The 26101-nt window shown below is 38.4% G+C and overlaps 1 protein-coding gene across 1 annotated transcript in view; it reads left to right on the top strand.

The window, feature by feature from the left end:
* Nucleotides 1–26101, top strand: part of LOC141739348 (dynein axonemal heavy chain 5-like) — a 170551-nt gene that overhangs the window by 20103 nt on the left and 124347 nt on the right. Inside the window, exons 13-32 of the mRNA XM_074576432.1 lie at nucleotides 1221–1402; nucleotides 3745–3864; nucleotides 4536–4737; nucleotides 7687–7782; nucleotides 8515–8688; nucleotides 8780–8869; nucleotides 9565–9720; nucleotides 10649–10788; nucleotides 12214–12365; nucleotides 14243–14450; nucleotides 15252–15339; nucleotides 15456–15579; nucleotides 15692–15855; nucleotides 16975–17067; nucleotides 18217–18420; nucleotides 20268–20348; nucleotides 20432–20836; nucleotides 20978–21096; nucleotides 23325–23461; nucleotides 24508–24670. Of these exons, the coding sequence (XP_074432533.1) occupies nucleotides 1221–1402; nucleotides 3745–3864; nucleotides 4536–4737; nucleotides 7687–7782; nucleotides 8515–8688; nucleotides 8780–8869; nucleotides 9565–9720; nucleotides 10649–10788; nucleotides 12214–12365; nucleotides 14243–14450; nucleotides 15252–15339; nucleotides 15456–15579; nucleotides 15692–15855; nucleotides 16975–17067; nucleotides 18217–18420; nucleotides 20268–20348; nucleotides 20432–20836; nucleotides 20978–21096; nucleotides 23325–23461; nucleotides 24508–24670 (3098 nt within the window). The remainder of the gene's footprint in view (nucleotides 1–1220; nucleotides 1403–3744; nucleotides 3865–4535; nucleotides 4738–7686; nucleotides 7783–8514; nucleotides 8689–8779; nucleotides 8870–9564; nucleotides 9721–10648; nucleotides 10789–12213; nucleotides 12366–14242; nucleotides 14451–15251; nucleotides 15340–15455; nucleotides 15580–15691; nucleotides 15856–16974; nucleotides 17068–18216; nucleotides 18421–20267; nucleotides 20349–20431; nucleotides 20837–20977; nucleotides 21097–23324; nucleotides 23462–24507; nucleotides 24671–26101) is intronic.

The raw sequence follows: 26101 nt of genomic DNA, 5'->3' as shown, positions 1-26101 counted from the left end.
GATAATCCTCATAAGTTGCTAAGCCCCTTTTCCAGAGAATGTAAGCCTTCCTTTTTTTTCTGAGGTCCAGCCAAAGCTCTCTATTTAGCCAGGCTGGCCTTCTTCCCCGTTGGCTCGTTTTTCGGGACATGGGGATGGCCTTCTCCTGTGCTTCTAAGAGCACCTGCTTGAAGTATGACCAGCCTTCCTGGGCACCTTTGCTCTTCAAAACTGCCTCCCAAGGGACACTCTCAACCATGCTCCTAAACAGGTTAAGGTCTGCCCTTCGGAAATCCAAGGTGGCAGTTCTGCTGGCTCCCCGCCTCGCTTCACCAAGAATTGAAAACTCTGTCATTTCATGGTCACTCTGCCCAAGACGACCTCCAACCTTTACATCCCCCACAAGACCTTCTCTGTTAACAAACAGTAGGTCCAGTAGGGCACTTCCCCTAGTAGGTTCCTTCACCAGCTGTGTTAGGAAGTTGTCTTCCACACACTCCAGGAACCTCCGGGACTGTTCCCTCTCTGCTGTGTATTATTCCCAGCGGACATCTGGGAAGTTGAAAACCCCCACAAGAACAAGGGCAGATGATCGCGAGACCTCTGCCAGCCGCTTATAGAATACTTCATCGGTTTCTACATCCTGATTAGGGGGTCTATAACAAACTCCCATCACGATATCTGCCTTGTTGGCCTTCCCCTTAATTTTTATCCATACACACTCAACACTGTCATTCACACTGTTGAGTTCTAGACATTCAAAACCGCCCCTGACATAGAGGGCCACCCCACCGCCTCTCTTCCCTTGCCTATCTCTTCTGAAAAGCTGGCGGCCATCAATTACAGCACTCCACTTGTGTGTGTCTTCCCACCACGTTTCCGTGATGGCAACCACATCATAGTTTCCCTGCTGCACAATGGCCTCCAGCTTGTCCTGCTTATTCCCCATGCTGCGTGCATTAGTGTAGATGCACTTCAGTTGGGTTAATTGTCCTGCCACTTTCTTGGGGGGACAGGCCCTGATTTGCACCTGATCATTCTTGGACACTACTGTAGTTACCAAGGTCCCCGCAAATGAATTGGACGGTCCAGATTATAATGAGATGTTTACAAGAACTATGTGTTACAATCAAAAAGATATTTATCCACTGACAAACATACTCCCAGAGCTGTCACATTTTCTGTTGTGTTAATTTTTAGGAAATTTGAATTGCTCACTTTCCCATTTTTTCCTGTTGTAGGTAACAATGATGGAACAAGTACCCAGTTTAATGAATACTGTCTGTATGATCTACTGTACATCACCATACTACAACACATCAGAGTGCATGACATCTCTTCTTCTTAAAATCACTAATCAAATGATTAACACATGCAAGACATATCTATGTGAAGGTGTTTCAAAAATCTGGGATCTGGACAGGTGATAAAATTTTAGTAATTTCATCTTCATTTGTTAACACTCAAAGTAAAATTATAGATTAGTCATGAAGATTATTAAAAGGTAAATTTAAGTAGCACCTCGTCCTCCTGCCAGGCAGTATTTCCCATGTTAATTTTAAGCTTGTGACTACTCATTTTTATGTAGAATTAAGTACTCTGCAAAACCAAATTTACTATGTTGTGTGAAAAAAAACTATTATCGAAAAGCATGTAATGTATATCAGTATACAACACTCGATGTTTTGTCCTCATGGCTTTTTTTAGACCAAAACACACTTGAGCAATTAGAACTGGGAGCTAAGGTTTTTCATAAAGAAGCTCCAAGGACAGACTGGCAAAGTCCCATCTAAGATTTATATTTTGCTGTTGGTGGGCAGGAAAGCCAGTCTGAGGAAGGAGACAATATGTACCAGGACCAGAATCTCAATTTGATTGTAGTCTGTTTGGAGTGAGGTATGTGGGTGATAGGATGGGACACAGGCTTGTATTTTCTGAGTATTCTGTGGAGAATGCTCTATGAGCAAACATATGAGGCGTGTTAATGGTACCAGTGAGGCACCTTAAATTAAAAAAGCTAGATTTGCTGTAAGTTTGTTAGTTAGACATGCCTAAGACTAGTTTTGTTCTTCCTTTCTATTGTTCTTGTTTCTGCTATTAGTATAGCAAGAGTCCCTGTTTTTCAGCAAATGTTAGGCACTATATGGAAAATGAACAAAATGTTTATCTCAGCTTTAAGGAGCTTGCAATCTAAAACATAAGAAGACCTTGCAATCTGAAACATAAGAAGTGAATAGTGAGATGCGGGGAGGAAAGAGGGATGGAGAAACCCCAGCAATCATGGTGTGTTGATCAGCTGGAATGACAGTGTTTTCAGCAAACCTTGTGATGCCCTTGAGTGTTTTCTAGGCATCACTGCCAGGAGAACTAAAGGAGACATTTCAAGGCAGGGATGAGTTAGCTGCTCTACAGCTACTCGCATGGAGCTGCTCCCAAGTGCTACACACAGCATAAGCAGAAGCACAGAAGTGTTTGTATGAAACTTAACAAGTGGGTGGTGAGTGCTGATGTCGCTGTCAGAACAAGTATATGTGAAGGATGCGAAGTTAAGCGGAGATAGTGTAGGAAGAACACATACTATAAGAACAAGTCAATTATTTTTATGCAAAAGAGATGGGGGAAACCATAGACAGGGGTTAAGATGACCATGACATCTAAAGTTATCAACTGGAAAAGTAATGATTGGAATAGCCTCTTGAAAGAGTATAATTGGCGCAAGGTTATGGGTACTGAGGTGAGAAGGAAAAGGTGTTACAAGCTTCATCAGGACATAGACAGTTAGGATGTCTGTGCTTAAATTCCAGCCAAGTCAAAGGTGACACTGAAGTAATAGGCTAGGAGACGTAAATCTAACAATTTGGATTCCTCCTGTATTTTGCTGTGGGTACAGGGAAGTCTGCATAAATTACCAGCAATCAATTAAGTATTGGCTATGTTTATCCTAAAGAATTAATGTAAATAAAAGTAGAATATGTGTTTTTGTTTATTCTAGCTGAATGTATTTTTGAGACATTCATTTTATTTGCTTATTTGCTGCTGCTGTCCCTGGAAAAGTTTCTCTCTGGCCTAGTTAGTGGTTTCAATCTATAAAGTCTGGCTATCATTTTAATTCCCAATGATCTTTTGGAAGGTGAAAGACAAAGCCACAGTGGAGCAACAGTCTTAGGTAAATGGCTTATAGCTAATTTCCATGCCTCACCTATGCCTCACCTCGCCACATGAGGCATCCATGCCTCATGTATATTAGTACCTCAGGGTTAATGAACAACTGTGTGTAAGATGTAACTGTCTGCAGCCTTAAGAACCAAAGATCTTCCTGGTGTATCTATGTAAATAAAAAAGACTTTGCTCGTGCTTACTGTAGTCTGGAAAAATCTCTCTCCAGTCTTGTCTGCTTAGAAAAAACAAAGAAGCAAATGAAGGAAAACCCGTCATCAATACCAAGTTTACAGAAGATGAGAGATGGCCAAACTGCAGGCATTCAGTAGCCAGGGTTTGCCTGGTGCAAGTCCTTTCTGGACTGTGCTATGAAAGTTTTGGGTTAATGGCAATGAAATCTAAACTAAAAATATCCAATCTGGATAACAAATTTAAAACAAAAACTTTTAATGTAATCCTCATATTTTGAATTTTTTTCATGTAGTGTATAATTTTGTGTTCTTATTTTGCAGAGTTGCATCTCTGACTGAAATGTTCTATTTTTATTTACGTTCTTTTGACGGCTGCCTTAGGATGATTTTCTGTTTTCTGTGCTTTCTTCCTCAGGCAAGAATTGCTAAAGAGGATACAACAATGCATTTCGCTCAAAGAACAGTACCAAACATCCTTTCAGAAAATTAAGGAGGAGCTAAAGGAAAATCCAAGCGACAGGCAATTTGATTTCAGGTAAATAATTCACTCTAATATTGAATCATATTAATTTATACAATTTATGAATGAGATATCATTATATCTGCTGGCTAGCAGAAAAGCTAAATACTCAATTAAAATGTAGTATTTATTATAATCAGAACATGACCTTGCAGAGTTTTGTTTTTTTTAAATTCAGGAATAAACCAGTGACAGGTTTTTGACAGTCAATTGTTGACTTCACAGATGTCCAAGGGGACTTCAGGGGAATTTATGCATGTGTTAATTTAATACATATGGTCTGAAACCCCAACAAATTTGAGTCATGAATATAAGTGAAAAGACTCCAGGAGAATTTAGTCAGCTCTATCACAATGCCAAGGGGAGTTTTACCTGTATTGGCACTTAAAGCAGGAGGCATTTCTTAGCATTGTGCATTCATATTTTGATCTCCTGCAAATGTCTTATTTAAAAGAGTAACTCCTGTAAAATGTGGTAAAGGCTTTTAATTGACATATATAAGGATTAAGCATTTTCTGGTTTATATCCATTGCTTTAAAATGGTTTTTACTTGATTTTTAAGTCTTACAGCATAGAATTTTTAAGTGAAACTTGGTAGCAGTTCTGGTAGAATATATGTGGGTTAAATAGAAAAAATGCATGACAAACAGGTTTGCATAACAATCTGTTGGTTTTTTTATTGTTAGTGAAAACTATATATTTGGAAAATTTGATACATTCTGTAAACGTTTGGAGAAGATTTCAGATATGAGCAATATTATGGAAAGTCTTTTAGAACTCCAGCGTATAAAAATAGAAGGTATTGAAGAGATCAGTACTCATTACCAGAGCATTGCTACAAACGCCAAATCCAAACAGTATGATGTTCTGGATCACAGAAAAAAAGAGGTACATATGTTCAGCACTTGTCTGACAATCACTCCCTTAATTCTCTGCTTTTCACTGAGTTATGCAAAGAAGATTAAATTTTATAACAATGCATATATAGTATTTTGCTGTAATAATAGTACTTTCTATCTTTTAATACAATTTGAAAGTGTTTGGGTAAATTTAACTAGGTTTTGTGTGATAGGTAGTACTACAAACAACTTTTCCTAAACTTGTGTGTTTTGAAATGCATATGTTTTGAACTTCAGACTCAAAACTAATTCACACAGATCAACGCATTAAATACAGTTTACCTAGTTGCAAGAGTTACTCAGTGTTACTGAAAATACTTAGTGGAATAGTAAAGGCAGTATTATAATAAAGGTAGTAAAGGCACTTAAATAAACATTTTAGAGGGAAAGTGAATGATATCACTCCCAGCGCTGAGCGGGGTGGTAGAAACTAAAGTGGCTTTTCAAGTGCTTTAGATTCATGTTTTAATACATCCTCTATATGCTGGAATTGAGCTGCTTTTTTTGAGCTGTTGTCTGCTTGCTTTGCAGAATTAATAGCCTCACAATAGAAGTGCTAGAAACGTTGACTTCCTCTCCTGCCTTCCTGAACTGTAGTTTGCAACTGTCAGGAACTTTGCTTTAAACATTTAAGTCTAGAATACCTTTGGCTTTCTTCTAACTGGCTGTTGGCTTATGTTTCTGTGGTACTTGCTGCGTGGTTCTTTTCTGAAAGAGAACATTTACTGTTAACTGGAATTTGGAGGTGTTTAAAAACTGCGTGGCTTTTCTACATCTAACTGGTTGGAGCAATCTTCCCAAGCTTGTGGAGTGCTTTGTGCAAGAGGAAGTATGCACTGAACTCTTTCTGTAGGTCCTCAGTATTTTGGACTCTTAAGAAAAATTATTACAGATAAGTACCCAAATTACTTCTAATTAGGAGCTGCCAAATTTGGTAACCCAGTAGAGGTGAGGCTGTCACAGTTCCATGTCCCCAGGTCCACTCAGCTGCAAGGCTGAGCATGTAACTCCCAACAGGCATGCATGCACGCATACACACAATACATTTACGCACAGGTCTGGCCACATAGCTTAATACAAACTGAAAACACAGCAGTCACTCAATTACAAGTAGTATTAATGACCTCATCCTGTACCTCTCTGGCTGAGCAGGAGGAAAGCCTGTTAGTAGAAAGTATATATACGTGGATTCTTCCAGTAGCTGGTCTTACATACTTAGTCTATCCAATAACTGGCCACTGGATATCCAGGTCCCCAGTTTCTGGACTTAAAACCTCACTCCAGGGCCCACAGCCCCACTCCAGTTGCTGGTACTCAGACCTATACCACCACCCCCCACCCCCAGACACATGCACTATGGCTCCCTCCAGTAACTGGTCTTAGGCAATCAGTCTGCCCTCTACCTGACCCCTGGATCCCCTTGCTCTCCTGTTTGCTGACACAGAGAGACACACACGTGCGAACAGTTCTTTCTTGTAGTTGGTCCAGACTTATAACCTTATCAGTAGTTGACCTTCAGACCCTACTGTCTCTCTGGTAGCTGGCTTGGGCCTCCTGGTCCCTCTGGTAGCCAACTCTTTGACCACGCTGGTCTCTTCAATATCCAGCCTAGACTTATGGGTGCTCTGACACTTGATTCCCAAGCCTCTGTCCTATTTGCTGCCCTTCTGGTTTGGTATTCTCTAGACATTATATGTGACCTGCACACCCACACAGTATGCACATGTTCAAGTGTCTCTAGTTGCTATGATCCATGGTTCCTACTCTGGTTGCTGATGCTTACACCTCAATACACTCCAGTCTCTCCAGTTGCTGACTCTACAGGTGCACAAGCCCCAGGGACCCGTGGTTTCCATAAAGTCATAGAACGGGTTTGGTTGGAAGGGACCTTTAAAGATTACCTAGTCCAACCCTCCCTGCCATAGACAGGGACATCTTTCACTAGATCAGGTTGCTCAAAGCAGCATCCAACCCCAACCTGACCTTGAACACTTCCAATGATGCGGCATCCACAAGTTCTCTGGGCAACCTGTTTCAGTGTCTCACCACCCTCAGCGTAAAAAATTGCTTCCTTATCTCCAATCTAAATCAACCCTCTTTTGGATAGATTTAAAACTGTTACCCCTTGTCCTATTGCTACAGGCCTTGGTAAAGGTCTCTATCTTTCTTAGAAGCTCCCTTTAAGCCCCTTCTATTCCTGTTGCTGGTATGTAGACTCCCATACACACTCACGCACACAGAAGAGAGAGAGAGCCCTTTCAAGCAGGAAAATGGTTAGAAATGGAGATAAGTAAGAAGACAAGACAGACTGGGGTTACCAGGTGCAGGGCATGGCCAGACAAATGTACTGACCAGCAACCTGTTCACATGTGACCAACTCCTTTTATCCTGTCATGCCTCCATTTTCCCTCACCACACCCTGCCTTTGCTTCTTCCCTAACTCCCACAATACGTTTTGTATAGTCCCAAAATGCTCTTCCCTGGTAAATTGTAATGAGTCCCTTATCTCCTAGGCAATAACCTCCCTTAGTCTGTAAGGTGCTCTAGAGAACCTGCCAGTTAGCTTATCTTGATGGGTTTCATATGTGGACAGTGAGCTGAGCGCTCTCCTGTGGCAGTGCTGGCAGTAGCTGGTGGGTGTGCTCTGTTTGGTCTGATTAGGTTGTTAGATTTCCTCTGCTTGTACTTGTTCCTCTGTGCTCCTTTGTGTTCATGAAGATGAGACATTAATCATATAACCTAACACCTCTTATTTTTTGTTTGCTTTGCTTAGAATGTAAATGCCTTTGTTACAGGTGTTGTCCCTGTTCTCTTTAATTCAGTGCTGAACACGTGCTGGGCAGATAAAGCAAATTCCCCAAAAACTTAAGGGAAAGAATTTTGTATGAAATGAAAGCAACACTACAGGTGATTTTTTTTTTCTTTTACCCTTTTCTAGTTTGAAAAAGATTACCTTGAATTTAAGAACCAAATTGCAGCATTGTACGAGTCCATACAAGAATTTGTGGATTCCTGGTTTGAGAAGGCAGTAACTGTAAGTAATTTTACAAATGGAAACCCTTTGTTCTGGTGCTCAGAAAGGCTGAGCACCCACAGCTCCTACCGGACTGCTTCATTACTGCCAGTGTTCTGTATTGTGCTGGTGGCTGCCCGAGATAATGTAGGAGGACATCAAGCCTATTACGAGTGTTCTAAAAGTTGCCTGCAGAAGTGCTGGAAGATGATGTTCATTGTTACTTGGTGCCAGTTTTATGTTCCATCTTTCCTTACCAATTTTATAGCCCTGTTTTTTTTATTTTCTTTCTTCATCCTGGTGTTCCCCATGCTTCCTATTGCATTTCTAAGTTATTCCTGTTAGACTGAAAGGAGTTTTTGCCATCTGTTACCTTAATGTCAGTACTGTTCATTGATTCAGGCCCTGATCATGATATGAGATGTTAATGAAGCATGAGTAAGGGTGTAGGTGTTCTACCGCGACTGTTTGTAGAAAAAAAGAGTGATGATTTGAGAGTCAGAAAAAAATTAAATATTCCCTTATGCTGTAGTGGTAGTAGTTTCTTGGTTCATACTACAGTAAATATATTACATATGGGACAAAATACAGAAGTAAAATTCACTAACTTGTCTGGAGGGACTTTTGTATGTTTCCTAGAAAACAACTTACAATCTTACATAACATATTATAAATTAAAAATAACAGTTTATGAGCAATGACTTTCTGAACTATTAAAATCTTCTGTAGTAAATGCTCCGTCTTGCTTTTTAGACTGAACAGATGCTGGGACTTCTGATGAAGCTTGAACAAATAGGAGAAAATCATATTGATCTTAATGAGAAGTATACCATTGTCCTTCAGCAGTACAGCCAAGACTTAGAATTTGTTCGAAAACTCTACCAGAAGGACAAAGAAAATCCACCTATACCACGTAATATACCACCAGTAAGAATGAAATAAAAGAGAGAAAAAAGACTTTGCTTCTTGACTGTTTTTAAGTTAAGGGAAATATAACCTCGTATCTTCTGTGTTTTAGGTAACAGGGAAGATTATGTGGGCTCAGCAGTTATACAGAAAAATTGACCATCCAATGACATTCCTTAAAAAGAAAACCACACTTCTGAAGGTTGGAAATTAGCAGAGGAGGATTTATACTAAGCTTTCAAGCATGTTATTAACAGATATATGATTTATTTTTATACTCCTAAGCTTAATTTTCTAGCAACTTGTATTCAAGCTCATCCGACAGGATAGGTGTTAGTGTTTGCTCCAGGATTTGAATTCCTTTTTGCAGCATTATTATTCTGCGACTGAGGACAGTCACTTCCCTTGAGACATTAAGCTGATGCTTTGGTCCCTTCTGGGGCTTGACTCATGTTAATCCTGATAGCAGCACTGTTGGCTGTGTACCCAAGCCTAGAGCCTTCTGTCTGCTATGTTCTGTAGTGAAGAGGACTGAGATATTTAACTTCATACACTAGCCATACTTCATGAAAGAATATAATTTTTATACCTTTTTCAATGGGACATCAGTGCTTTGTACAGGTCGTAGCACAGACTGTGAGGAACAATCAGGAAAAAAGTTATGTTGTTTAGAGCAGTTAAATACTTCTTAATAATTAAATTCCTAAATATATTTCTATGTTTCTGTGTCTTTCCTTATCTCTAAACCAGCATAACTTAAAGCTTTCTATTTGTTTTGTTTTCCTAATGGTGGTGATAAAAAGTCTAGTGGAGTACATTTCTACCATATTAGACTCATTAAATTGATTAAATGGTGTTTGCTCTTCCCCCCCCCCCCCCCCGCCCCTTGAATTGCAGACACTGGAAATGAAAAAGGTTGTTAAGAGCTACAATAAAATGGCTGCAGTTCTTTTGGAATTTGAACTTATTTATCATAGAGCTTGGTGCAGGTTTGCTGACCAGGCTAGAAATGCTCTGTGTGCTTCCTTACTTGTCAGGCACCCAGAAACCGAGGTAAATATGATTTATTCTTTCTATTACTGTTGCATTGTTTAGTATTACACATGCTACTTGAATCATATCATGGATAGACAAGCACTGAACTACTGGAATTGATTTATTTTTTTTCCTTTTTGTGTATATTTGTGGTACAGACTTCATCATGTCTCTTCTTCGTAAGGCTTCTGCCTCATTCAGGGCATAAAAGAGGCAATACGCAGCAAATACATATCTATTATTGACTTACCTACATCTTTTTAGATATTTTTTTGTGGTTTATTTTCTATGTTAGACAAAATTTTAGTCAAGGAAGGAATTTTTAATTGGATCATGGTCTTTTCTGTAGTGATCAACATCACTGTGTTGAGTATGTATCAATCATTTGTTAATTTACTTTCAAAACTGCTTGCTGAGACAGAAAATCTTACCATTCTTACTTCACAGATTATTTTTTCTGCCGTATTGCAGAGAAGTTATGGTTACAATGTGGCATTTTTTGAACTAACGATTCCATAATGGACAACTAGAACCTATTTTTCAAATGTATTTAGCATCTTAATAGCATTTAGTGCCTTGAAAAGTGTACAGAGACTAACCTTCCCAACATTTCTCCCTAGTGTACCAATGGAGAAACTGAGATGAAAAAGCGAATTAGTTTCCACAGAGTGTAGCTGCAGAACTAGAATTAAACTTAGGAGCCAAGTGGTTAGGGCACAGTGAAGGAGTCACGGGAAATTGAAATCAGTGTAAGATATTGATCGATTGATACTTTGGAAAATCCAGATATTTGTAGAGGATAATGAAGTTCTGTGTAGAAACATGGGTATCTGTTTTAAAAATCTTTAGTCATCTACATCTTCTTATATGTTCCAGTTACATGTAACCACCAAACTACTGCCTTATTTTCTAATTCTTTTTTCTCCCTCTGTACTGCTACATGAAGGAATTGCTTGTAAACTTGGACCCAGTGGTCCTGGAAGTACTTTATGAAACAAAATACCTGCAAAAAATGCATTTTGAAGTTCCAGATGTTGTCCTTGGCTTGTGTGCAGATGAAGACCAGATTAAAAGACATCAAATGGAGTGAGTGAGCACTTTTTGGATTTGATTCTCATCTGCAAATGGGAATCCCTAGCTTTGAGTCTGTTGCATATGCTTTTGATTTATTATAATTTTTCTCTTTGATGGAGTTTAATTGAAATTTAATTGCTTTCCCCTGCATTTCCATAGTAATATTGGTAATAAGCAGTTGTTCCTATTTCCACAAATATCTCATTACTAGGAAATGCCTACATACTTCTGTTTTGTTACTGCAACAGCTGCTCTGTAAGTGGGGCTCCTACTAAGGAGCCACATAATGCTAAGGCATCTATGTGCTATAACATAGGCATTACACTCCAAAATGTTACAGTTAACATCAAAAGCTTTTTTCTGTTAGGAAAACAAACTGGAATTTACCACTCGGTTAAGGCACAACAAACATTTGTATAGATAATACATCACCTAAGTTATAATTTGCTCTCTTGTGTTGAATATCTGAAATTACTTTTGCTGATTCTAAATTATTTCTTTCTGCTTCTAGTAACAGTGCGATTCTGTGCTAGAAGAGTTCTTTGCATTCTCAGCGATGCTGATTGTTAATTCTCTAACTGTTGTGGTTTACCCCAGCCGGCAGCTAGAACCACACAGCCACTCGCTCACTTCCTCCAGTTGCGATGGGGGAGAGTATTGGTAGAGTAAAAGTGAGGAAAAACTTGTGGGTTGAGATAAAGACAGTCTAATAGGTAGAGCAAAAGCTGCGCATGCAAGCAAAGCAAAACAAGAATTCATTCACTGCTTCCCATTGGCAGGCAGGTGTCCAGCGATCTCCAGAAAAGCAGGGCTCCATCACATGTAATGGTTACTTGGGAAGACAAATGCCATAACTCCGAACGTCCCCCCCTTCCTTCCTCCCCCAGCTTTATATACTGAGCATAATGTCATACGGCATGGAATAGCCCTCTGGTCAGTTGGGGTCAACTGTCCCGGCTGTGTCTCCTCCCAACTTCTTCTGCCTCCCCAGCCTAACTCACTGGTGGGGCAGTGTGAGGAGCAGAAAAGCCCTTGATTGCTTAGCAACAACCAAAACCATGAGTGCACCATCACATTATTCCCATCCCAAATCCAAAGCATAGCGCTATACCAACTGCTCGTAAGAAAGTTAACTCTATCCCGACTGAAACCACAACAGAATTTCCTGAAGATTTTTACAGTAGTCAATTTTCCTTGGAAGAAAGATTCTCTAAATCAATCACAGTCACTTTACGGGAGGTATTTATTTCCCCAGTCTGGTTCTGCTGTTAGTGAGGAGAAAGAAGTGTAGTTTGATCTAGAAAGAGCTGGGAAGAGTTCTTAGTTTTAACATGGTGTTAGAAATTGCAAATCTTATTAACAGAAAACATGTCTAAACTTCTGTTATGTTTCAAGTATCTGAATTAAGCACATTCTTAACATGATCGTGTATTGTAGGCTCCAGAATCTCTTGATGAATTACAAAGAGCGTCTGAATAGGATTCCTGTTATGTTGAAGCCACTGATGAAACCATTCATAGGACAAGTCGAGGATGCCCTTACTCCGGGCCTGATGCAGCTGTCATGGACTTCTTTGACCATCAATAAATGTATGTAGTAGGAGAAGAAGTGGTGAACTGTTGATGCCGTTAGGTGGTACTGGCCAGATATTTCCGTGTCAGTTTTAGGAAGAGCACTTCATCTATAGGAGGGAAAAACATGCCAGATCCCTCCCTCCTGATTATAGAAGCAAGTCAGACATGAGTAAGGTGAAAACGGTGGCCTGCTCTAAACTGTGGTGATCAAGTTAGGGCTGTTTGACAGCTGTCTTTGAACAGCCCTTGTTAAGTCATTTTGCTTTACCAGGCATACCCTTTTTTCCCCCCACGGTGATGCCCCTTTACCACTCTTACGTGGCAAGATAAACAGGAACAGAGGTAGCCTAAATCCGAACGTGAAATGGGGCATGGGTTTGTGCAGCTATTCATTTGTGACTGTGCCAGGTGGCTCGACCAGTGCTTAAGGCAGGGCTGGCCACCTTTAACGTTACTTGACCTTTGCCTGACCAGAGCACAAAAAACAATAGCAAGTGGTTTTTCATGTTTGTTTTATAGCTTTAAAATGAATTTTTGTGTTTGGTTTGCATAGTTTAGTAACACATCATAAGAAAGGTCTTTACAATATCAGTAATTTATTTATTCATTTAGGTACTCTCTGCACTATGTTAAATATCTGAATAGCTATAATTCAGCTTTTAATTGTTCTTTGGTGGAAATTGGCCTTTTTTACAAGGTAGAGGTTATGCAGTAAGAGTATCTAGGCTACCTCCTGTTTCCTGCTGCTGCAGCTGGAATGGAATCGCCTCTAGAAAGGAATGCTTTTCTTGATGGTTGTATGCATCATATCTTTTTGAGGATGTGCAATGTCTAGTGTGCCCAGAATGTATACTGGACACTTACAAATTAGCCATTAGTTTGGTGTATATAAAATAACTCTGACCTGTCAACGATGTGCCGAGCTCACTATGCATGAGCCTAATGTCTTAAGTGCCTTATTTCCATCTAATATATGGAAGTATAGGGCCCCATGGTTGCCTTTTAGCCTAAAACTCAGGAAAAAAGGGGAAAAAATGGATTTAGTACTACCTAATTTATATGTTAAAAAAAAAAAGCTAAGGAATTGGTTGTGTTATCTGTCCATTTTAGTCAATAAAAAAAGACAAGCTGCATTATTAACTTCCTAATAGGAATAAATTATGTTTTCCACTTAAAGCATCAGCAGCTGGACACCACTCTCACACTGCTGTCTTAGATATCATAGCGACTTCTTTCTACATACAGTAAGAAAGAGTGTTGGTGATTCAAATGATACTGTCTGGTAATAACAAATACAAAGACAAAGGGTGTCATGTGACATATTTCTTTCTTTTTTTTGCAATGAAAGTATGAAGGACAGGGAAAGAATTTATCCCCTCTATTCAGAAACTGTCATTTTTATCTAGTTTTAATAAACACATCTGTTAAAGGACTCAGTTTCTCTCTTTCCAAAGCAAGTTAGGTCATATGCAGGAAAGAAGAAATCTAGTGGTTTAACCAGTATGTAATCTTGGCTGGAGGAATTTTAGCTGTTAAATTTATAAGTTAATTACAATGATATAAGTACTGGATTTCCCTGTGGATTTACATAGAAGGACCGAAATAATTTTTGGTCAGTTGTATCCTTTCTGTTTTCCACTGTATACATTATGTTGTTTTTTAATACACAAGAGATATTTTGAAGGCTATTGTACTATTTATTATAAAATGGTTGAATCTGAAGACTCCAAAGTAGAGTAAGTCCAATGTGTTTTGGTTCCAGGCCTTAATAGGATATTTAATTGCCATTAAATCTTAATTTTATTGTAATACCATGGGGGTGGTGGCGGGAGATGAGATTTAAGAGGTCTGTATTTTGCATGATTTGTTTTCATTTTGTTTTCTTTGCTTAGTTATTGAGAATGTTTATAGTACCCTGAGGGAGCTGGACTATGTAGTCAAAGAAGCAGCTGATACCCTGGAATGCAGAATTGGAAGAATTCTGGAGGATATGTCGAACACTGCTTTGATAATTTTGCCGGAAGATGAACCTATAGATGTGCTTTCTTTCCTGGAACAGACAGAAAAGCTTGCTGTCTCTGCTGCTCACAGACTGTCTCAGTAGGTTTATTCACTGTGTAGATCTGAAGGCCATATTTGGGAGGGGTTATTTAGGTGCTACTTTTTTATGCCTAGCGAGTTTACTTTTAAAACTTTATTTTAACAGGGTGCTAGTCTAAAGCAAAATGATAGTCTCAGGATCCAGGGAGAAAAGCCAAGTATCTTGAATACAGCAGATGTAAGATTGCATCTGTAGTGTTTAGCATTTCATATTTTTCTTCTTATGGCATTCTAGTCAGTAGCAAGAAAAATGAAGATGGATGACTGGAAATCTCATCCCCATGTTAATTGCTTGATTCTTCATGCTAGCTTAAGATTTCCCTTCTCCCAGTGTTTCACATTTTTTGGCCTATGCTTATTTTCCAGGTTATAGCAGAATAGTTATTCAGTTCTTCTCCAAAAAGATATCTGTGCTTGCTGTGCATAATAAGATACCTTCTATTTATTTTTTTATTTTTATTTTACTAATTCTGATTTCACAGATTATCTCACTGTATCATCATGATAAGCCTGTTCTGTTAACTAGCTGGAAAAGTAACTTTTTTTCTTTAATTATTATGAAGTACAGTTGAATCAGATATCACAGAGTCTGACAAATGTGTTTCTTGATAGTCTGCGTATCTTAATGTCTTATATTCTCTGTATGCCAAGCAATAGGAACAAACTGAAAAGTAAAGGGTTTTTTCCTGCACATAACAATTTTTCGCAGTGCAGTGGGAATGGGAGTGTGTGCCTGGAAAGTAGCAAAGAGTATTCTTTATGTTTTATTCCCTGTGAGTGACTGTAAGGTTGCTTTTGTAGGCAGAGTCAGCAAGTGGAATGCTCTGTGTACGAACTGGTAGATATTCTTAAGCACAGGCTGAAAGCAGATGCCGGGAGAACTCTGGAGGTAAGACCTCTACAGTGTAAAAAGTAACCTTTTATAACATAGTCAGATACTTTATATTTCCTTTACCTGCTGGATAATATTGTTATTTTTCTAAGAATTTCCCTTTAACTCTTCAGGATTCATATGCCTGTACACATCTTGACATGAAACAGAAAACACGCTGCCAAGAGTGCCTGTCCTGTAGTTGCTATAATCTGATAGGACAGCTTTGTCAGAAGAATACTGACTCTTTGGTCAGATGTGAGTCTGTCTTTTTTCGATATGTTTAATTTTTTAATATCATTGTAAGATTTTTCTCCAAAGTTTATTGTGGTAAGAAATACAACCTCACTTAAATGTTATATTTCTTTAGGCATGAAGATTTCTTTAGAGTCCTTAAGACATCGATTGCGTGTTGTTGACTCTAGGTATCTGATGACCAAGTGTGTAGAGACACAGAGGGTTCCTTTGTTCAAATCTGAAATTCAACTGGCTATTCCAAATGTTGTCTTGCGACCAAGTCTTGAAGATATTCAGGTAACAAAATAATTGCGCATCTCAGTCATCTATGGTAAAACATTTATAAATTCCTGTTTTAGGAACAACATGTGGAAGTTTAATCTGGTATAAGAACTAAAAGGAAGGGAAAAAAGAGATTCAAATTCACTTGAGTTCATGACATCATTGGATGGCAAGGACATTAAGCCACCTATCAGGTTTGTTACACAGGCTAGTACAAGGAACTGCATTCCTAAAAGCTCAGTAGCTTATGTTCACAACCCTCTACTTAGAGGCAAACATTTCAAAGTGAATGCAAAAATAAAAATGAATGCCATTGATACAGCCTGATTTGACTTCCTGTTCTCCTTAAACTCTTTCAGAGTGTAAAATGATGTTATCAGTTTAAAATGTCATTCATAAATCAGCATTGTGCAGTAGTGAATTGTAAAGAAAAATATTACCAGTCTGAAGCCCTAAACTATGGACAAATTTGAACACTCATTTAAACTTATACTAATTCAGCAAAATTCTTACACATATAGTCTTCTATGATGTCTGAAATGATTCACAAAGTATTAGTTGTTTATGGTGTTGATTTATGGACTTTGCATTGTCACTGTCAAAATCAGAAGTTTAATTTCATTTGCAGCCTTCATGGTGGTGTCAGTAAGAAATCAGACCACAAAGTGTAATTTAAAAATACCATAGACAGAAGAAGTTATATAATAATTCATATAGCTGCCTGTATAGATTATAGGCTATACCGTCACAAATTCAGACAAATGTATTCAGGCATTCTGATGTGAATGTGGAAACTATTATTATTAATAATAAATACGTTGATAACCAGTTTAAGGGGAAATGATACTATAATTAAGTTGTGATCCCCAGTGATTCATGGTTACTCTTTGTAAAGGTCTCATGTTCTTGTTTGAAAACCACATGATAAAGCTTTATGGAGTATTTTTTCCCCTTACAAAATGTGTTTTGGGTGATCCTATTTCATGCTTATTATAATATTTCCTGTAAAGATGGAGGTCTATTTTTTCCATTTTGGTATTGTTTGGAGGATCCCTTTTTTCTTATTTTCTTTTTTCCCCTCTTATTTGTCATAATCTCTCTGTGTGCTCAAAGTGAATGTTTTGCTGTTTTCAGAGTGCTGTAAACAAAGCAGTAAATATCATATTATCAATAGCCAAAGATATCCCCCTGTGGAAATTTGCTTACTTACATCATAAACAGCAGCAGGTAATTATTTTATTTTAATTTTATTAAAATTTTAGTATTTTGGTTAAGGTTTCTTAATTTCATAAGAATATGTTCTGTACCAATACTTTCGCTTGTAATCTGGTGGATCTTCCTGTTAAGTGAAAGCCTAGTTTTTAATCTCTATAGCAAGTAATTGAACATAAAAGCAATAATTCATAAACCTTATCTTTGGTGGTTTTTAATATTAAAATTGAAAGTTGCTTTAATAAAAATCTTTTAAAATTACTATTCAAGTATGATGATGATATAGTAGGGAATGTGTGAGAATTATCCACGAGTACTGCTAGCTGAGTATAAATTATTATCAGTCTTCCCAGGCAAAAACTTTACTCTAAGTTAAACTTCCAGGCTGCATACAGCACCTATAATGCTACAGTAAATACAATATAAATATTTTAACTGGCACTAAAATGAGCACTAAAACCTTGGGAAGCTCTGAGGTATAGATAGAAGCTGAAATTTGTTGAAGTACAGAAATGCGCAATAACGGTACTCAAATGTCCTTAATTCTCTCCTCTGGTAACGAAATACAGATCTATGTAGATCTGTGCTGAAAAGTGTCTTTGTAAATATATCTTCCTATTTTGTCAATCTGACATGAAAAATATATCAGCTCATTTCAATGAAGAAACCCCATTCAAGTCCTGAAAATAAATAATAATAAAAAAACCAAGCTAGGAGAGAGTGAGTTGAATTCAGTTTCTTCAAGCGGAATTGTATGCTTATTTCCAAGCAGCCAACCCTACACTGTCTCCAGGCCTTTTTTTGGCCAAAAATGGGTATAGATTGGAATTCTACACTAAAGGAAGCAGGAAGACCTGAGCGGTTGTTTAGGAGCAGGAAACAGCATAGCTGTACTTGTATATGATGAATATTTGACAGATGTCATTCAGAGATGATTAATGTAGAACTCCACATAGCAATTTTTTATAAAATCAGCTTTAACTCTAGAACTATAGTTCTGTAAAAATCCAAGCTAAGAATAGGGAGTCTCCTTGTAGATGCTTTCTCTGCACTTTCTACCTGTTCTTCGAAGTACTTACTATGTGTGCATTATTGGGAATTCCATAATGTAAAAATATAAATAAAATTAGCAGACATATGTTTTTTTTGTTTAATTTATGCCAGATTGAACAAGCTGTTGCTGTAGAGCTACGTGATGAGAGCAAACTCACCAGGATGGTGGCACTGAAGCCTTTAGACAAGCAGATCATCGAGCATAAGGATGTGAACAAAGTGGTGATCCAACTAAATACAATTATTTTGTCTCTTAAAACTGAAACATCGGATCTTCTGAACAGCTTTTCTGAATTCTCGGGCATCTGGAACAAGGTTAAAATACATACTTAATAAAATATGTTGCTATACTGTGAAATCTTCTAAATAAACTGCTTTGGGTTGCACAAGGAGACTGGGTGCTCAGTAGGAAGTATCAGGTACATGGTAGTATCCATATACCCATAATACTTCCTCTGTCTACTCGTGTTGAACAGAAATTGTCATTCTTTGCCAATTAAACCATCTGAGGAAGAAAGCAGAAGAACAAAAAATGTTGGAGCATAAACAAGCTTATGCTCTCGTATGCTTTTGCAACTTTCTCACAGCACCTTGTCTGCATAGGTTATGGAAAAGAATAATTTTCCATATCTCTGAGATAAGCAGAATCTCTGAGAAAGTGCAGACTACAAAACTGCTCCTGACTGTTAAACTGACTAGTTCCTTAGCAACTACTGCTGAAAGCAGCTTTTCTGTTTCTTCACAAAAATGATAAACAAAATCTAGGAAATCTTTGCAGTAATAAGGATTACAAAGCAGAAGAGAATTTGGGCTGATGGAGTTGTCCTCATTACGAAGTGCGTGCTGTCACATAAGTGGTAAAGCTCCGCAGAGTGTTTTGGCAGGAGATATTCCATGAAATAAAACCTTGTGTTCATTCTGACTAGTGAAATTCAATTCTGTGTGGATGGACGACCCCTGGTCTTACCTGTCAAAGGTGTTTTAGTCAGGATAAGAAACAAGCAATCAAAACAGGAGTAATCTTATCTTTGTAACTGCTCGCTATTTTTAACTTCCCCTTCCTAAACTACCTCATAGATGACCACATTCCCACAGACGACTTTTTTGCAGTTAGAGTTCAGACTAAGACAGGGAATTTTCACCTCTTCATGGCTTCTGCAGTTCCATTTCTTAATGCTTATTTACCTTAGTTTTTGGAGATATTGTTTGAGCTAACCGCATATTGATCGTATGACATTTTACCCAGGCAAGGCACAATCAGATTGGATGATGCAGTAGCACGATATTTCCTTTTAATAAAATCTTCTAAAATAGTTAATTAATCTGCTCCTTAACCTTAAAATTCGTGAGCAGTTGGCACTGTTTCCCCCCCGTCTTTATAATTCCTGTGGGATCACTGGGAACTGTCACTGGTAACTCATTATTGGCCAGAGATGCTGTAATAGCTTCTCAGGGACCTCACAGTGCAGACTGTAGACGAGCGTCACTGAGCGGATGAAGATCATTTTTCTGTCATTGAACTGAGAATCTAACACATTTATTGAGCCAGTGACACTGAAGTTCTCACCTCTGCAGAGACTGGCCTACCTTATGAAAAGGAAGGATGTGGAGTGCTCTGTTCCCTTTAAACAAGCTTCCACAAGCTAAATGCGCCCTCTTCCCTTAGGTCCGTCCTTCCCTGCCAAACTGTGCTTGATCCAAATGGCCAGGCCATTTTTAACTAGAAACTGCGGTAAATTAACATTGTTTCAGGAAGAGTGAAGATGGCTGAATACAATTTCTGCCATTTAAATATCTGTTAGAGGACGTAAGCCGCTTTTGGGGGTTTGCAGACAGAAGGGAGACTGGGAAGGAAATACTCCAACAAAGTTTTAGTAGCTGGATTGTAAATTTCATAGTAGAATTCGGATAGATAAGGGATATCGTGATTTCTGTCAGTTTTTGAGTTATGGATAGATTTCAAGTACCTTAAAGAGTACTGTACAAAAAATAACAGTCATAAAAACAGTTCAAATGAAATAATTTGATCTTAATGCTTATATCTTAAGCTCTTTTAGAGAGGGATCATTTGTGTTTGCACAGTACCCCAGACAGCTGGGTCCACCATAGGTTATTGTAATACCGATGCTAAATAATAATTAAAATGATCTTCTTTTATGTAGGATCCAGAGGAAAAAGTGAGGGAATTTATAGATACTAAACCAACAATGGCTGAATTCCAAACTCAAATCAGATACTTTTCTGTAAGTATTAGGTTTTTAATAAAAATGAACTGTTCAGAGAAATTGTAGTGAAATTAAAAGCTTATTGTTTGTGTTTGTCTTAGCAATTAGAAATGCAAATCAGAGAACTGCCAAATCACTATGTACTGGAATCAGTGGATATTGCAACAGAGTCATTGAAAATAGCCTTAATTCAAGAATGCCGCTCAAGACAAAGAACGTTTGGATCAGCTTTGAACAAAAAGTCTGCCACAGACATGGCTGAAATTTATTCATTCATTGAAAATGTCAGCAAGAGATTAAGCAGACCTATCCATGACCTTGACGATGTACGGGGAGCAATGGAAGCCCTAAAGGAAATTCGAGAGAATGAGATTAAAATTGATATGACGGTTGGACCTATAGAAGAATCTTATTCTGTGCTTCATAAATACAATCTGCTCTTTCAAGATGGAAATGCAGAAAGAGTTGATGGATTGGCTTATGCCTGGAAGAACCTAAACACACAGGTATCATAGCTGTTCTATTTCTCATCACATATATAGGAAAGTTTTGTCAGCCTTTTTAATGATGAAATGCTAGAACAAAACTATTTTCTTAAAAAACTATGACTTTTTTCCTGCCTGTTTTTCCTCTTTGTCTGCATTTAGGCACTGCAGGTTGAGGACTTGCTGCTGAAGGTACAGCCGGAGATGAAAACAGATTTATTGAGTGGTGTTAAAAAATTCCACATTGATACTGCCGAATTTTACAAAGATTACGAGGAAAAGTAGGTGACTTGTGGTGCAATAAAATTATGCTTCATTAGTGATTGTTAAAAAAAATGATGTATCTAAAGGGCTTCAGAAAATAACCACAGCACAGCCTTAATGTATATATGACAGCTGCTAAAAAAGCCTAATTTCAGAATAATATAAGATGGGCAGATACTGTCACAGATTCATTCACATAATTTCAGTGCTGGAGTTGGTGAAATTCCAGAAGAGTTAATAGGCTGGGGGAAAAAACCAAAATTCTCAATCCAGGTCCAAATTTAAAGTTTTTTGGGTTTCTAAACTTAACAAAGCACTTAAATCTTTAATATTAAGTGTATAAGTAGTGCCTTGGATGTGAGTGGAGATTCCAGTTTTGGGTGTTTCTAAGTTCACTGAGTCTTACTCAGTCTTACTTCTAAGCTTACTTTGGCTTTTTTTTAATTTAAATTGTGGGGTATGCATGCTTCATTGGATACTTCTACATTAGCAACAAAGGGGGAAAGACCAGAATTTGGTTTTCTCTGATCTGTTATGGTTGTAGGACATGCAGAGTGTGTGTTTTTTTGGCAATGAAGTTCACGTCGGCAGCACTGCCCATGGGCAGTGTGAAGCAGCTTTATGTACTGCCTCTGCAGGCTGCCTTGCTGTTATGAACAGAATTCAGTGCATGTGTAGAGCACATACTCCTGGAGGGACTTGGAGAATATATACTCTTCTGCTAGGGCAGGTGCTTTTGCATCAGTGTTATAAGCAGGGTCGTCCAAATGGTAACCGGGTGTTTGGCTTCAACCTTGGCTTCACCAGGAGTGAAACTTCTCGAAGGCACACTAGCAGATCATTTGAGTGCAAGCTTCAAGACTCCAGCTGCAGACACAAAGTGAATTTGCACCTAAAAGCAACCTGCTAGAGCATCAAGTTGCCACTGTGGATGCATACATAGTGCCACCTGCAGGGCTGCTCTCAGAGTTGTCCAGAGGAATTAATGGAAACACCCTGTGGCTGCTACCAGTTGTGGGGACCCTGAAAGCATCTCCCTTCCTGGAGGTTCAGCTGCCTGGGCTCAGGGCTGCCTTAGAGCTAGTGCATCTGAGGGCTTCCCCCTTCCTTTGGTGACAGAGCACTCTCACGAAGCTCTTCTGGGAGGGCTCAGGAAGGCTGACACTCCTTTCTCTGGGATTTGCTTTTAAGTTGAGACTTCACTGCTTGGTCCACCGATCTACGTCTCCAGCTCTGTCGCAGCCATACCTGTGGCTGCCCATGAACCCTACTGAGCTGAACCTTGATCCCAACATATAGACTCACTTCCCAGCCCGATCTCAGAACAGCCTGGTAACCGCTGGACTGTCTCATCCTGGTTGCCTTCACTAGACCAGCTCCTGACCCTGACATGCTGACTCACCTTCCCTGCTTGGCCTTGGGCCTGTGTAACTATTGTGGACTTGTCTAAAGATCTGGACACTCGTTTGAACCTGACTACCATCCTCAGTCCTGCCCTGCTCTCCTGGCTCAGGTAGTATGGGACCAGACCCTGGCTGCTTCCGCTGACTATGTTACTGCTTTCAACTCCTGGTTCCATTTTCCTTTCCAAGCAGCCAGGCTGCACTGCTCTCTCATGCCCATGTGCCTGTATTACTTTCTAGAAATAACCATGGCACAACAGAAGATGACATACTTATTGTTCTCATCCCAAAATATTATGATGCAGCCAAGAAATGGTCCCAAGCATGAGAGCTGGGGATTGCACCCAGTCGTCCAGCTGAGATGTACTCACTGGGGCAAAACCATATTTTTTTTTTCTGTTATTTTTCTGAGTGCTTAATTATGGTTGTAGTACCAACTACCACAGTTTTCATCCCTGAATTATATACGTGCTGTCTTCCCCTTTTTAATAATATAAATGAAAATAATCATTAAAATGTATTTTACAGGAGAAAAGAAACAGAAAATAACAAAGGCAAAACATTTTTAGATCTTTTTAGTTGTTTTTAATATGTATGGTAACCCAGATTAATCTTATTATTGGAAAATAAATTGGGTTTTCTTTCAGGGACTACTTGATGTGTAATGTTGGGCCACTGAATACACTTTGCATTTTCTCTTTTAGTGTCTTTCGTGAAAATTTCTAGAAAAAATGTTAGAAAATATTAAATACTGTTCAATAAGCAACGTCTGGGTTCTGTTATGCTTCTTTGTGAAGCCTGTATGATTGATACTTGCACTGAACTTGTTTTGTTTTATACAGGGGCCCCAGTGAGGAGAATATTCCTCCCCATGAAGCAAGCGACAGATTACAGATCTTTCAAGCCAAATTTGATGAACTGTGGAGGAAGTATATCTCTCTTTCTGGTGGGGAAGAATTATTTGGTCTTCCTATCACAGGTAGTTTCTCAGGGGATATGGATACCTGGTCCTAGGCTAATAAATTTTTCTTGTAGATCCTGCTAAATGCATTCAGTGCTGGATTCATTGTAGAAAACTTCTTTGTAGTAAATTGTTATTGTCTTTCCTATGAAAAGCAGCTGTGTGAAACTGGCTGTCAGTCTGCACATACATAAACATCAGGTGGAAAAATATTGCACTGTTCTGTGTATCTCAGGGTGCAGCTGCTTACCTCTCTTGCATTTTCTGTTCAGAGCTAAGCATATCTCCTGTCTGTATTCTTCCATGTCCAAATTTGGGAAACATGTTGCCCAAGTACTTGAGTTGTCCCTGCTCCAGATATATAATGAATTCCCTCGGGCTGTGTAACTGATCTGTAATATCCTTATGTCTCCTAGCCAGACACACTTCAAGTGTGGAAGGCTGTGGTGTGAATTAAAGTTATAGCAGAATGTATGAGAGGCACTTTAATTTGTACAGACTAAATTCAGCATATTTTCCTGTCTGAAGGCATATGCAATAATCACGATATATTTAACTAGGAATTCCCAAAGAGGTGAGAGAAAAAACATTTCCATTAAAGAGGTCCATTTTAAATACTTTTATTGTGTAACATATTCCATATTTTCATGTTGAAAGCCCAGCCCCCATCACCAATCTCTGCCTCTTAAGTAAATAGTACAAAGTGAGATAGAGGATATTTTAGTTCTTGTCCAAGACTATAGTGTGTTCCTTTGCCATTTCAGCTACTTTTTCAATATTATCTCCCTCACAGAGATAGATCCCTTATAAAATTACATCTACCATTGCAGAAGAATATTTATAAAAAAATCAGCAATCTAAACAATTACTGTGCATCAAAATCTGTTGTTCTTGCATAATGTAACTAGAAACATTTGTCTTACTAGGCACTATGTAAAAGGCTGCAAGTCTGATTTCAGACATTTATTAAATACCAGTTTTAGAAATACATGGATTTTTATGTTCATGCATACAGTTGTACCTAATTAACATTCACAAATCTCTTATTTTAAAATTTGAAACAGAGTATCCTGAGCTGCACAAAATTAAACGTGAACTTTCATTGCTTCAAAAACTTTACAGTCTTTATAATTCAGTTACTGCTAATATCAATGGATACAATGAAATGCTTTGGAGTGATTTAAATATTGAAAAAATTAACAGTGAACTTCTGGATTTTCAAAACAAGTAAGTTATTACTCATTGAACTGCACACAATTTTTATTTCTCGCCTCTCTGTGTTAAGGGGGCAAAAATCTCTTGGTTGATTTCAAGCTCAGGCTCTCTCAAGTGCTCGGCACTGCTGCATTAGTTGCCGACTGTGGTGCAATATGCAACTAGTGCGTGACCTTACTTAGCTCAGTCTAGGAGTCACTTTAGGCTTGTTGGGGTATACCAACACAGTAGGTTGTAGCTTATTTAATGAATAACGTGCATAAACCTGTGGCAAGGTGGTTGTAAATATAAATAACCTTCATAGCTGATCTTCATATACTACTTTCTCATTTAGTTTACAGGCAATTAATGGTTAGTCTGTGATGTTAGACAGAATTTTGATGTTAATGTCTACTTCTGCACATTTGTATGGATTGAAATTGTTACTAAAAACAAGGGTAAGTAGCCACACTAAATTCTGAGGTGTTATTCATGAGGTTTGAGAGGAATCACGTTTTCCACATTACATGCAAAATAACCACGCTTTGCTGAAGTCAGAGGAATTCTTCTACTGTGTTGGTAAAGGTGCACCTTTGGTTTTTCAACAGCCATGGCTGGATCTGCAAGACTTCCCTGGCCCAGCTTGTTACTTCTGTCAAAGGCAGGGGCTCATGGACAAACAGTATTTGAATTGATTCCCCTTTGCCAGCTTTGAATTCTGATTCCTGGCACTGGAGTATGGACAGAGTTGCTAGAAAAGGGGAATTTTGTTACATGCAAAAGTGGAGAGTCTATATGCAGGTCTTAAGTATTCTGTGCATCTATTTCTTCAAAGTAGTTGTCTGTACCAGTCTATGTTTTACTCTTAATGGGAATTACAGAATACACATATGAACCAAATTACATGCAGAAGTTGGAAAATAAAAGTGCAATATTTTAATTCTGTGCATATCTATTGGAAAAAAGATGTGAACTGTCTGTTTTCTTTCTTCTTTTCTTCTTTTCTTATTTTTGTATAAGCATTTTCTTCACCTCTTTAATACAATGGCTCTGATCACTTTCTCAGTGAGTTCTGTCGAGACCAGTTCATACTTAATATAAAGAGCTTTCTCTTCTGTGCAGTCTCTCTTCTGGAACAGCCAGCGTGTGTATCTGTTTGCTTCACCAGTAGTTCTGATCAGCTTTTTATTTTGGATTCTCCAGTGTGACCTGAGAGAGACTTCACTTACACTTTGGTATTATTCAAGAGACTGAGATAAAATTTGTGTTTTTCATCTCAAATCCTAAATCTTTGAAAAGCATAAGAAAAGTTACTTGTGCTCAGGCTTTTTAGTCATATGGTATTTTAAGTGTGTCACCATTTTAGCAGGGTCCGTTTCTGTACACACTGAAGGAGTGAGGCAGAGATTTTCTTCTTTTTCTGGAAAAACTGAGTGAACTGTCTTCTAGTCATTAATTTGGAAA

This window comes from Larus michahellis, chromosome 2 (genome assembly GCF_964199755.1).
Source record: "Larus michahellis chromosome 2, bLarMic1.1, whole genome shotgun sequence".
Lineage (NCBI taxonomy): Eukaryota > Metazoa > Chordata > Aves > Charadriiformes > Laridae > Larus > Larus michahellis.
Note: the sequence above shows the minus strand (reverse complement) of the source record. Positions and strands in the feature narration are given on the sequence as shown.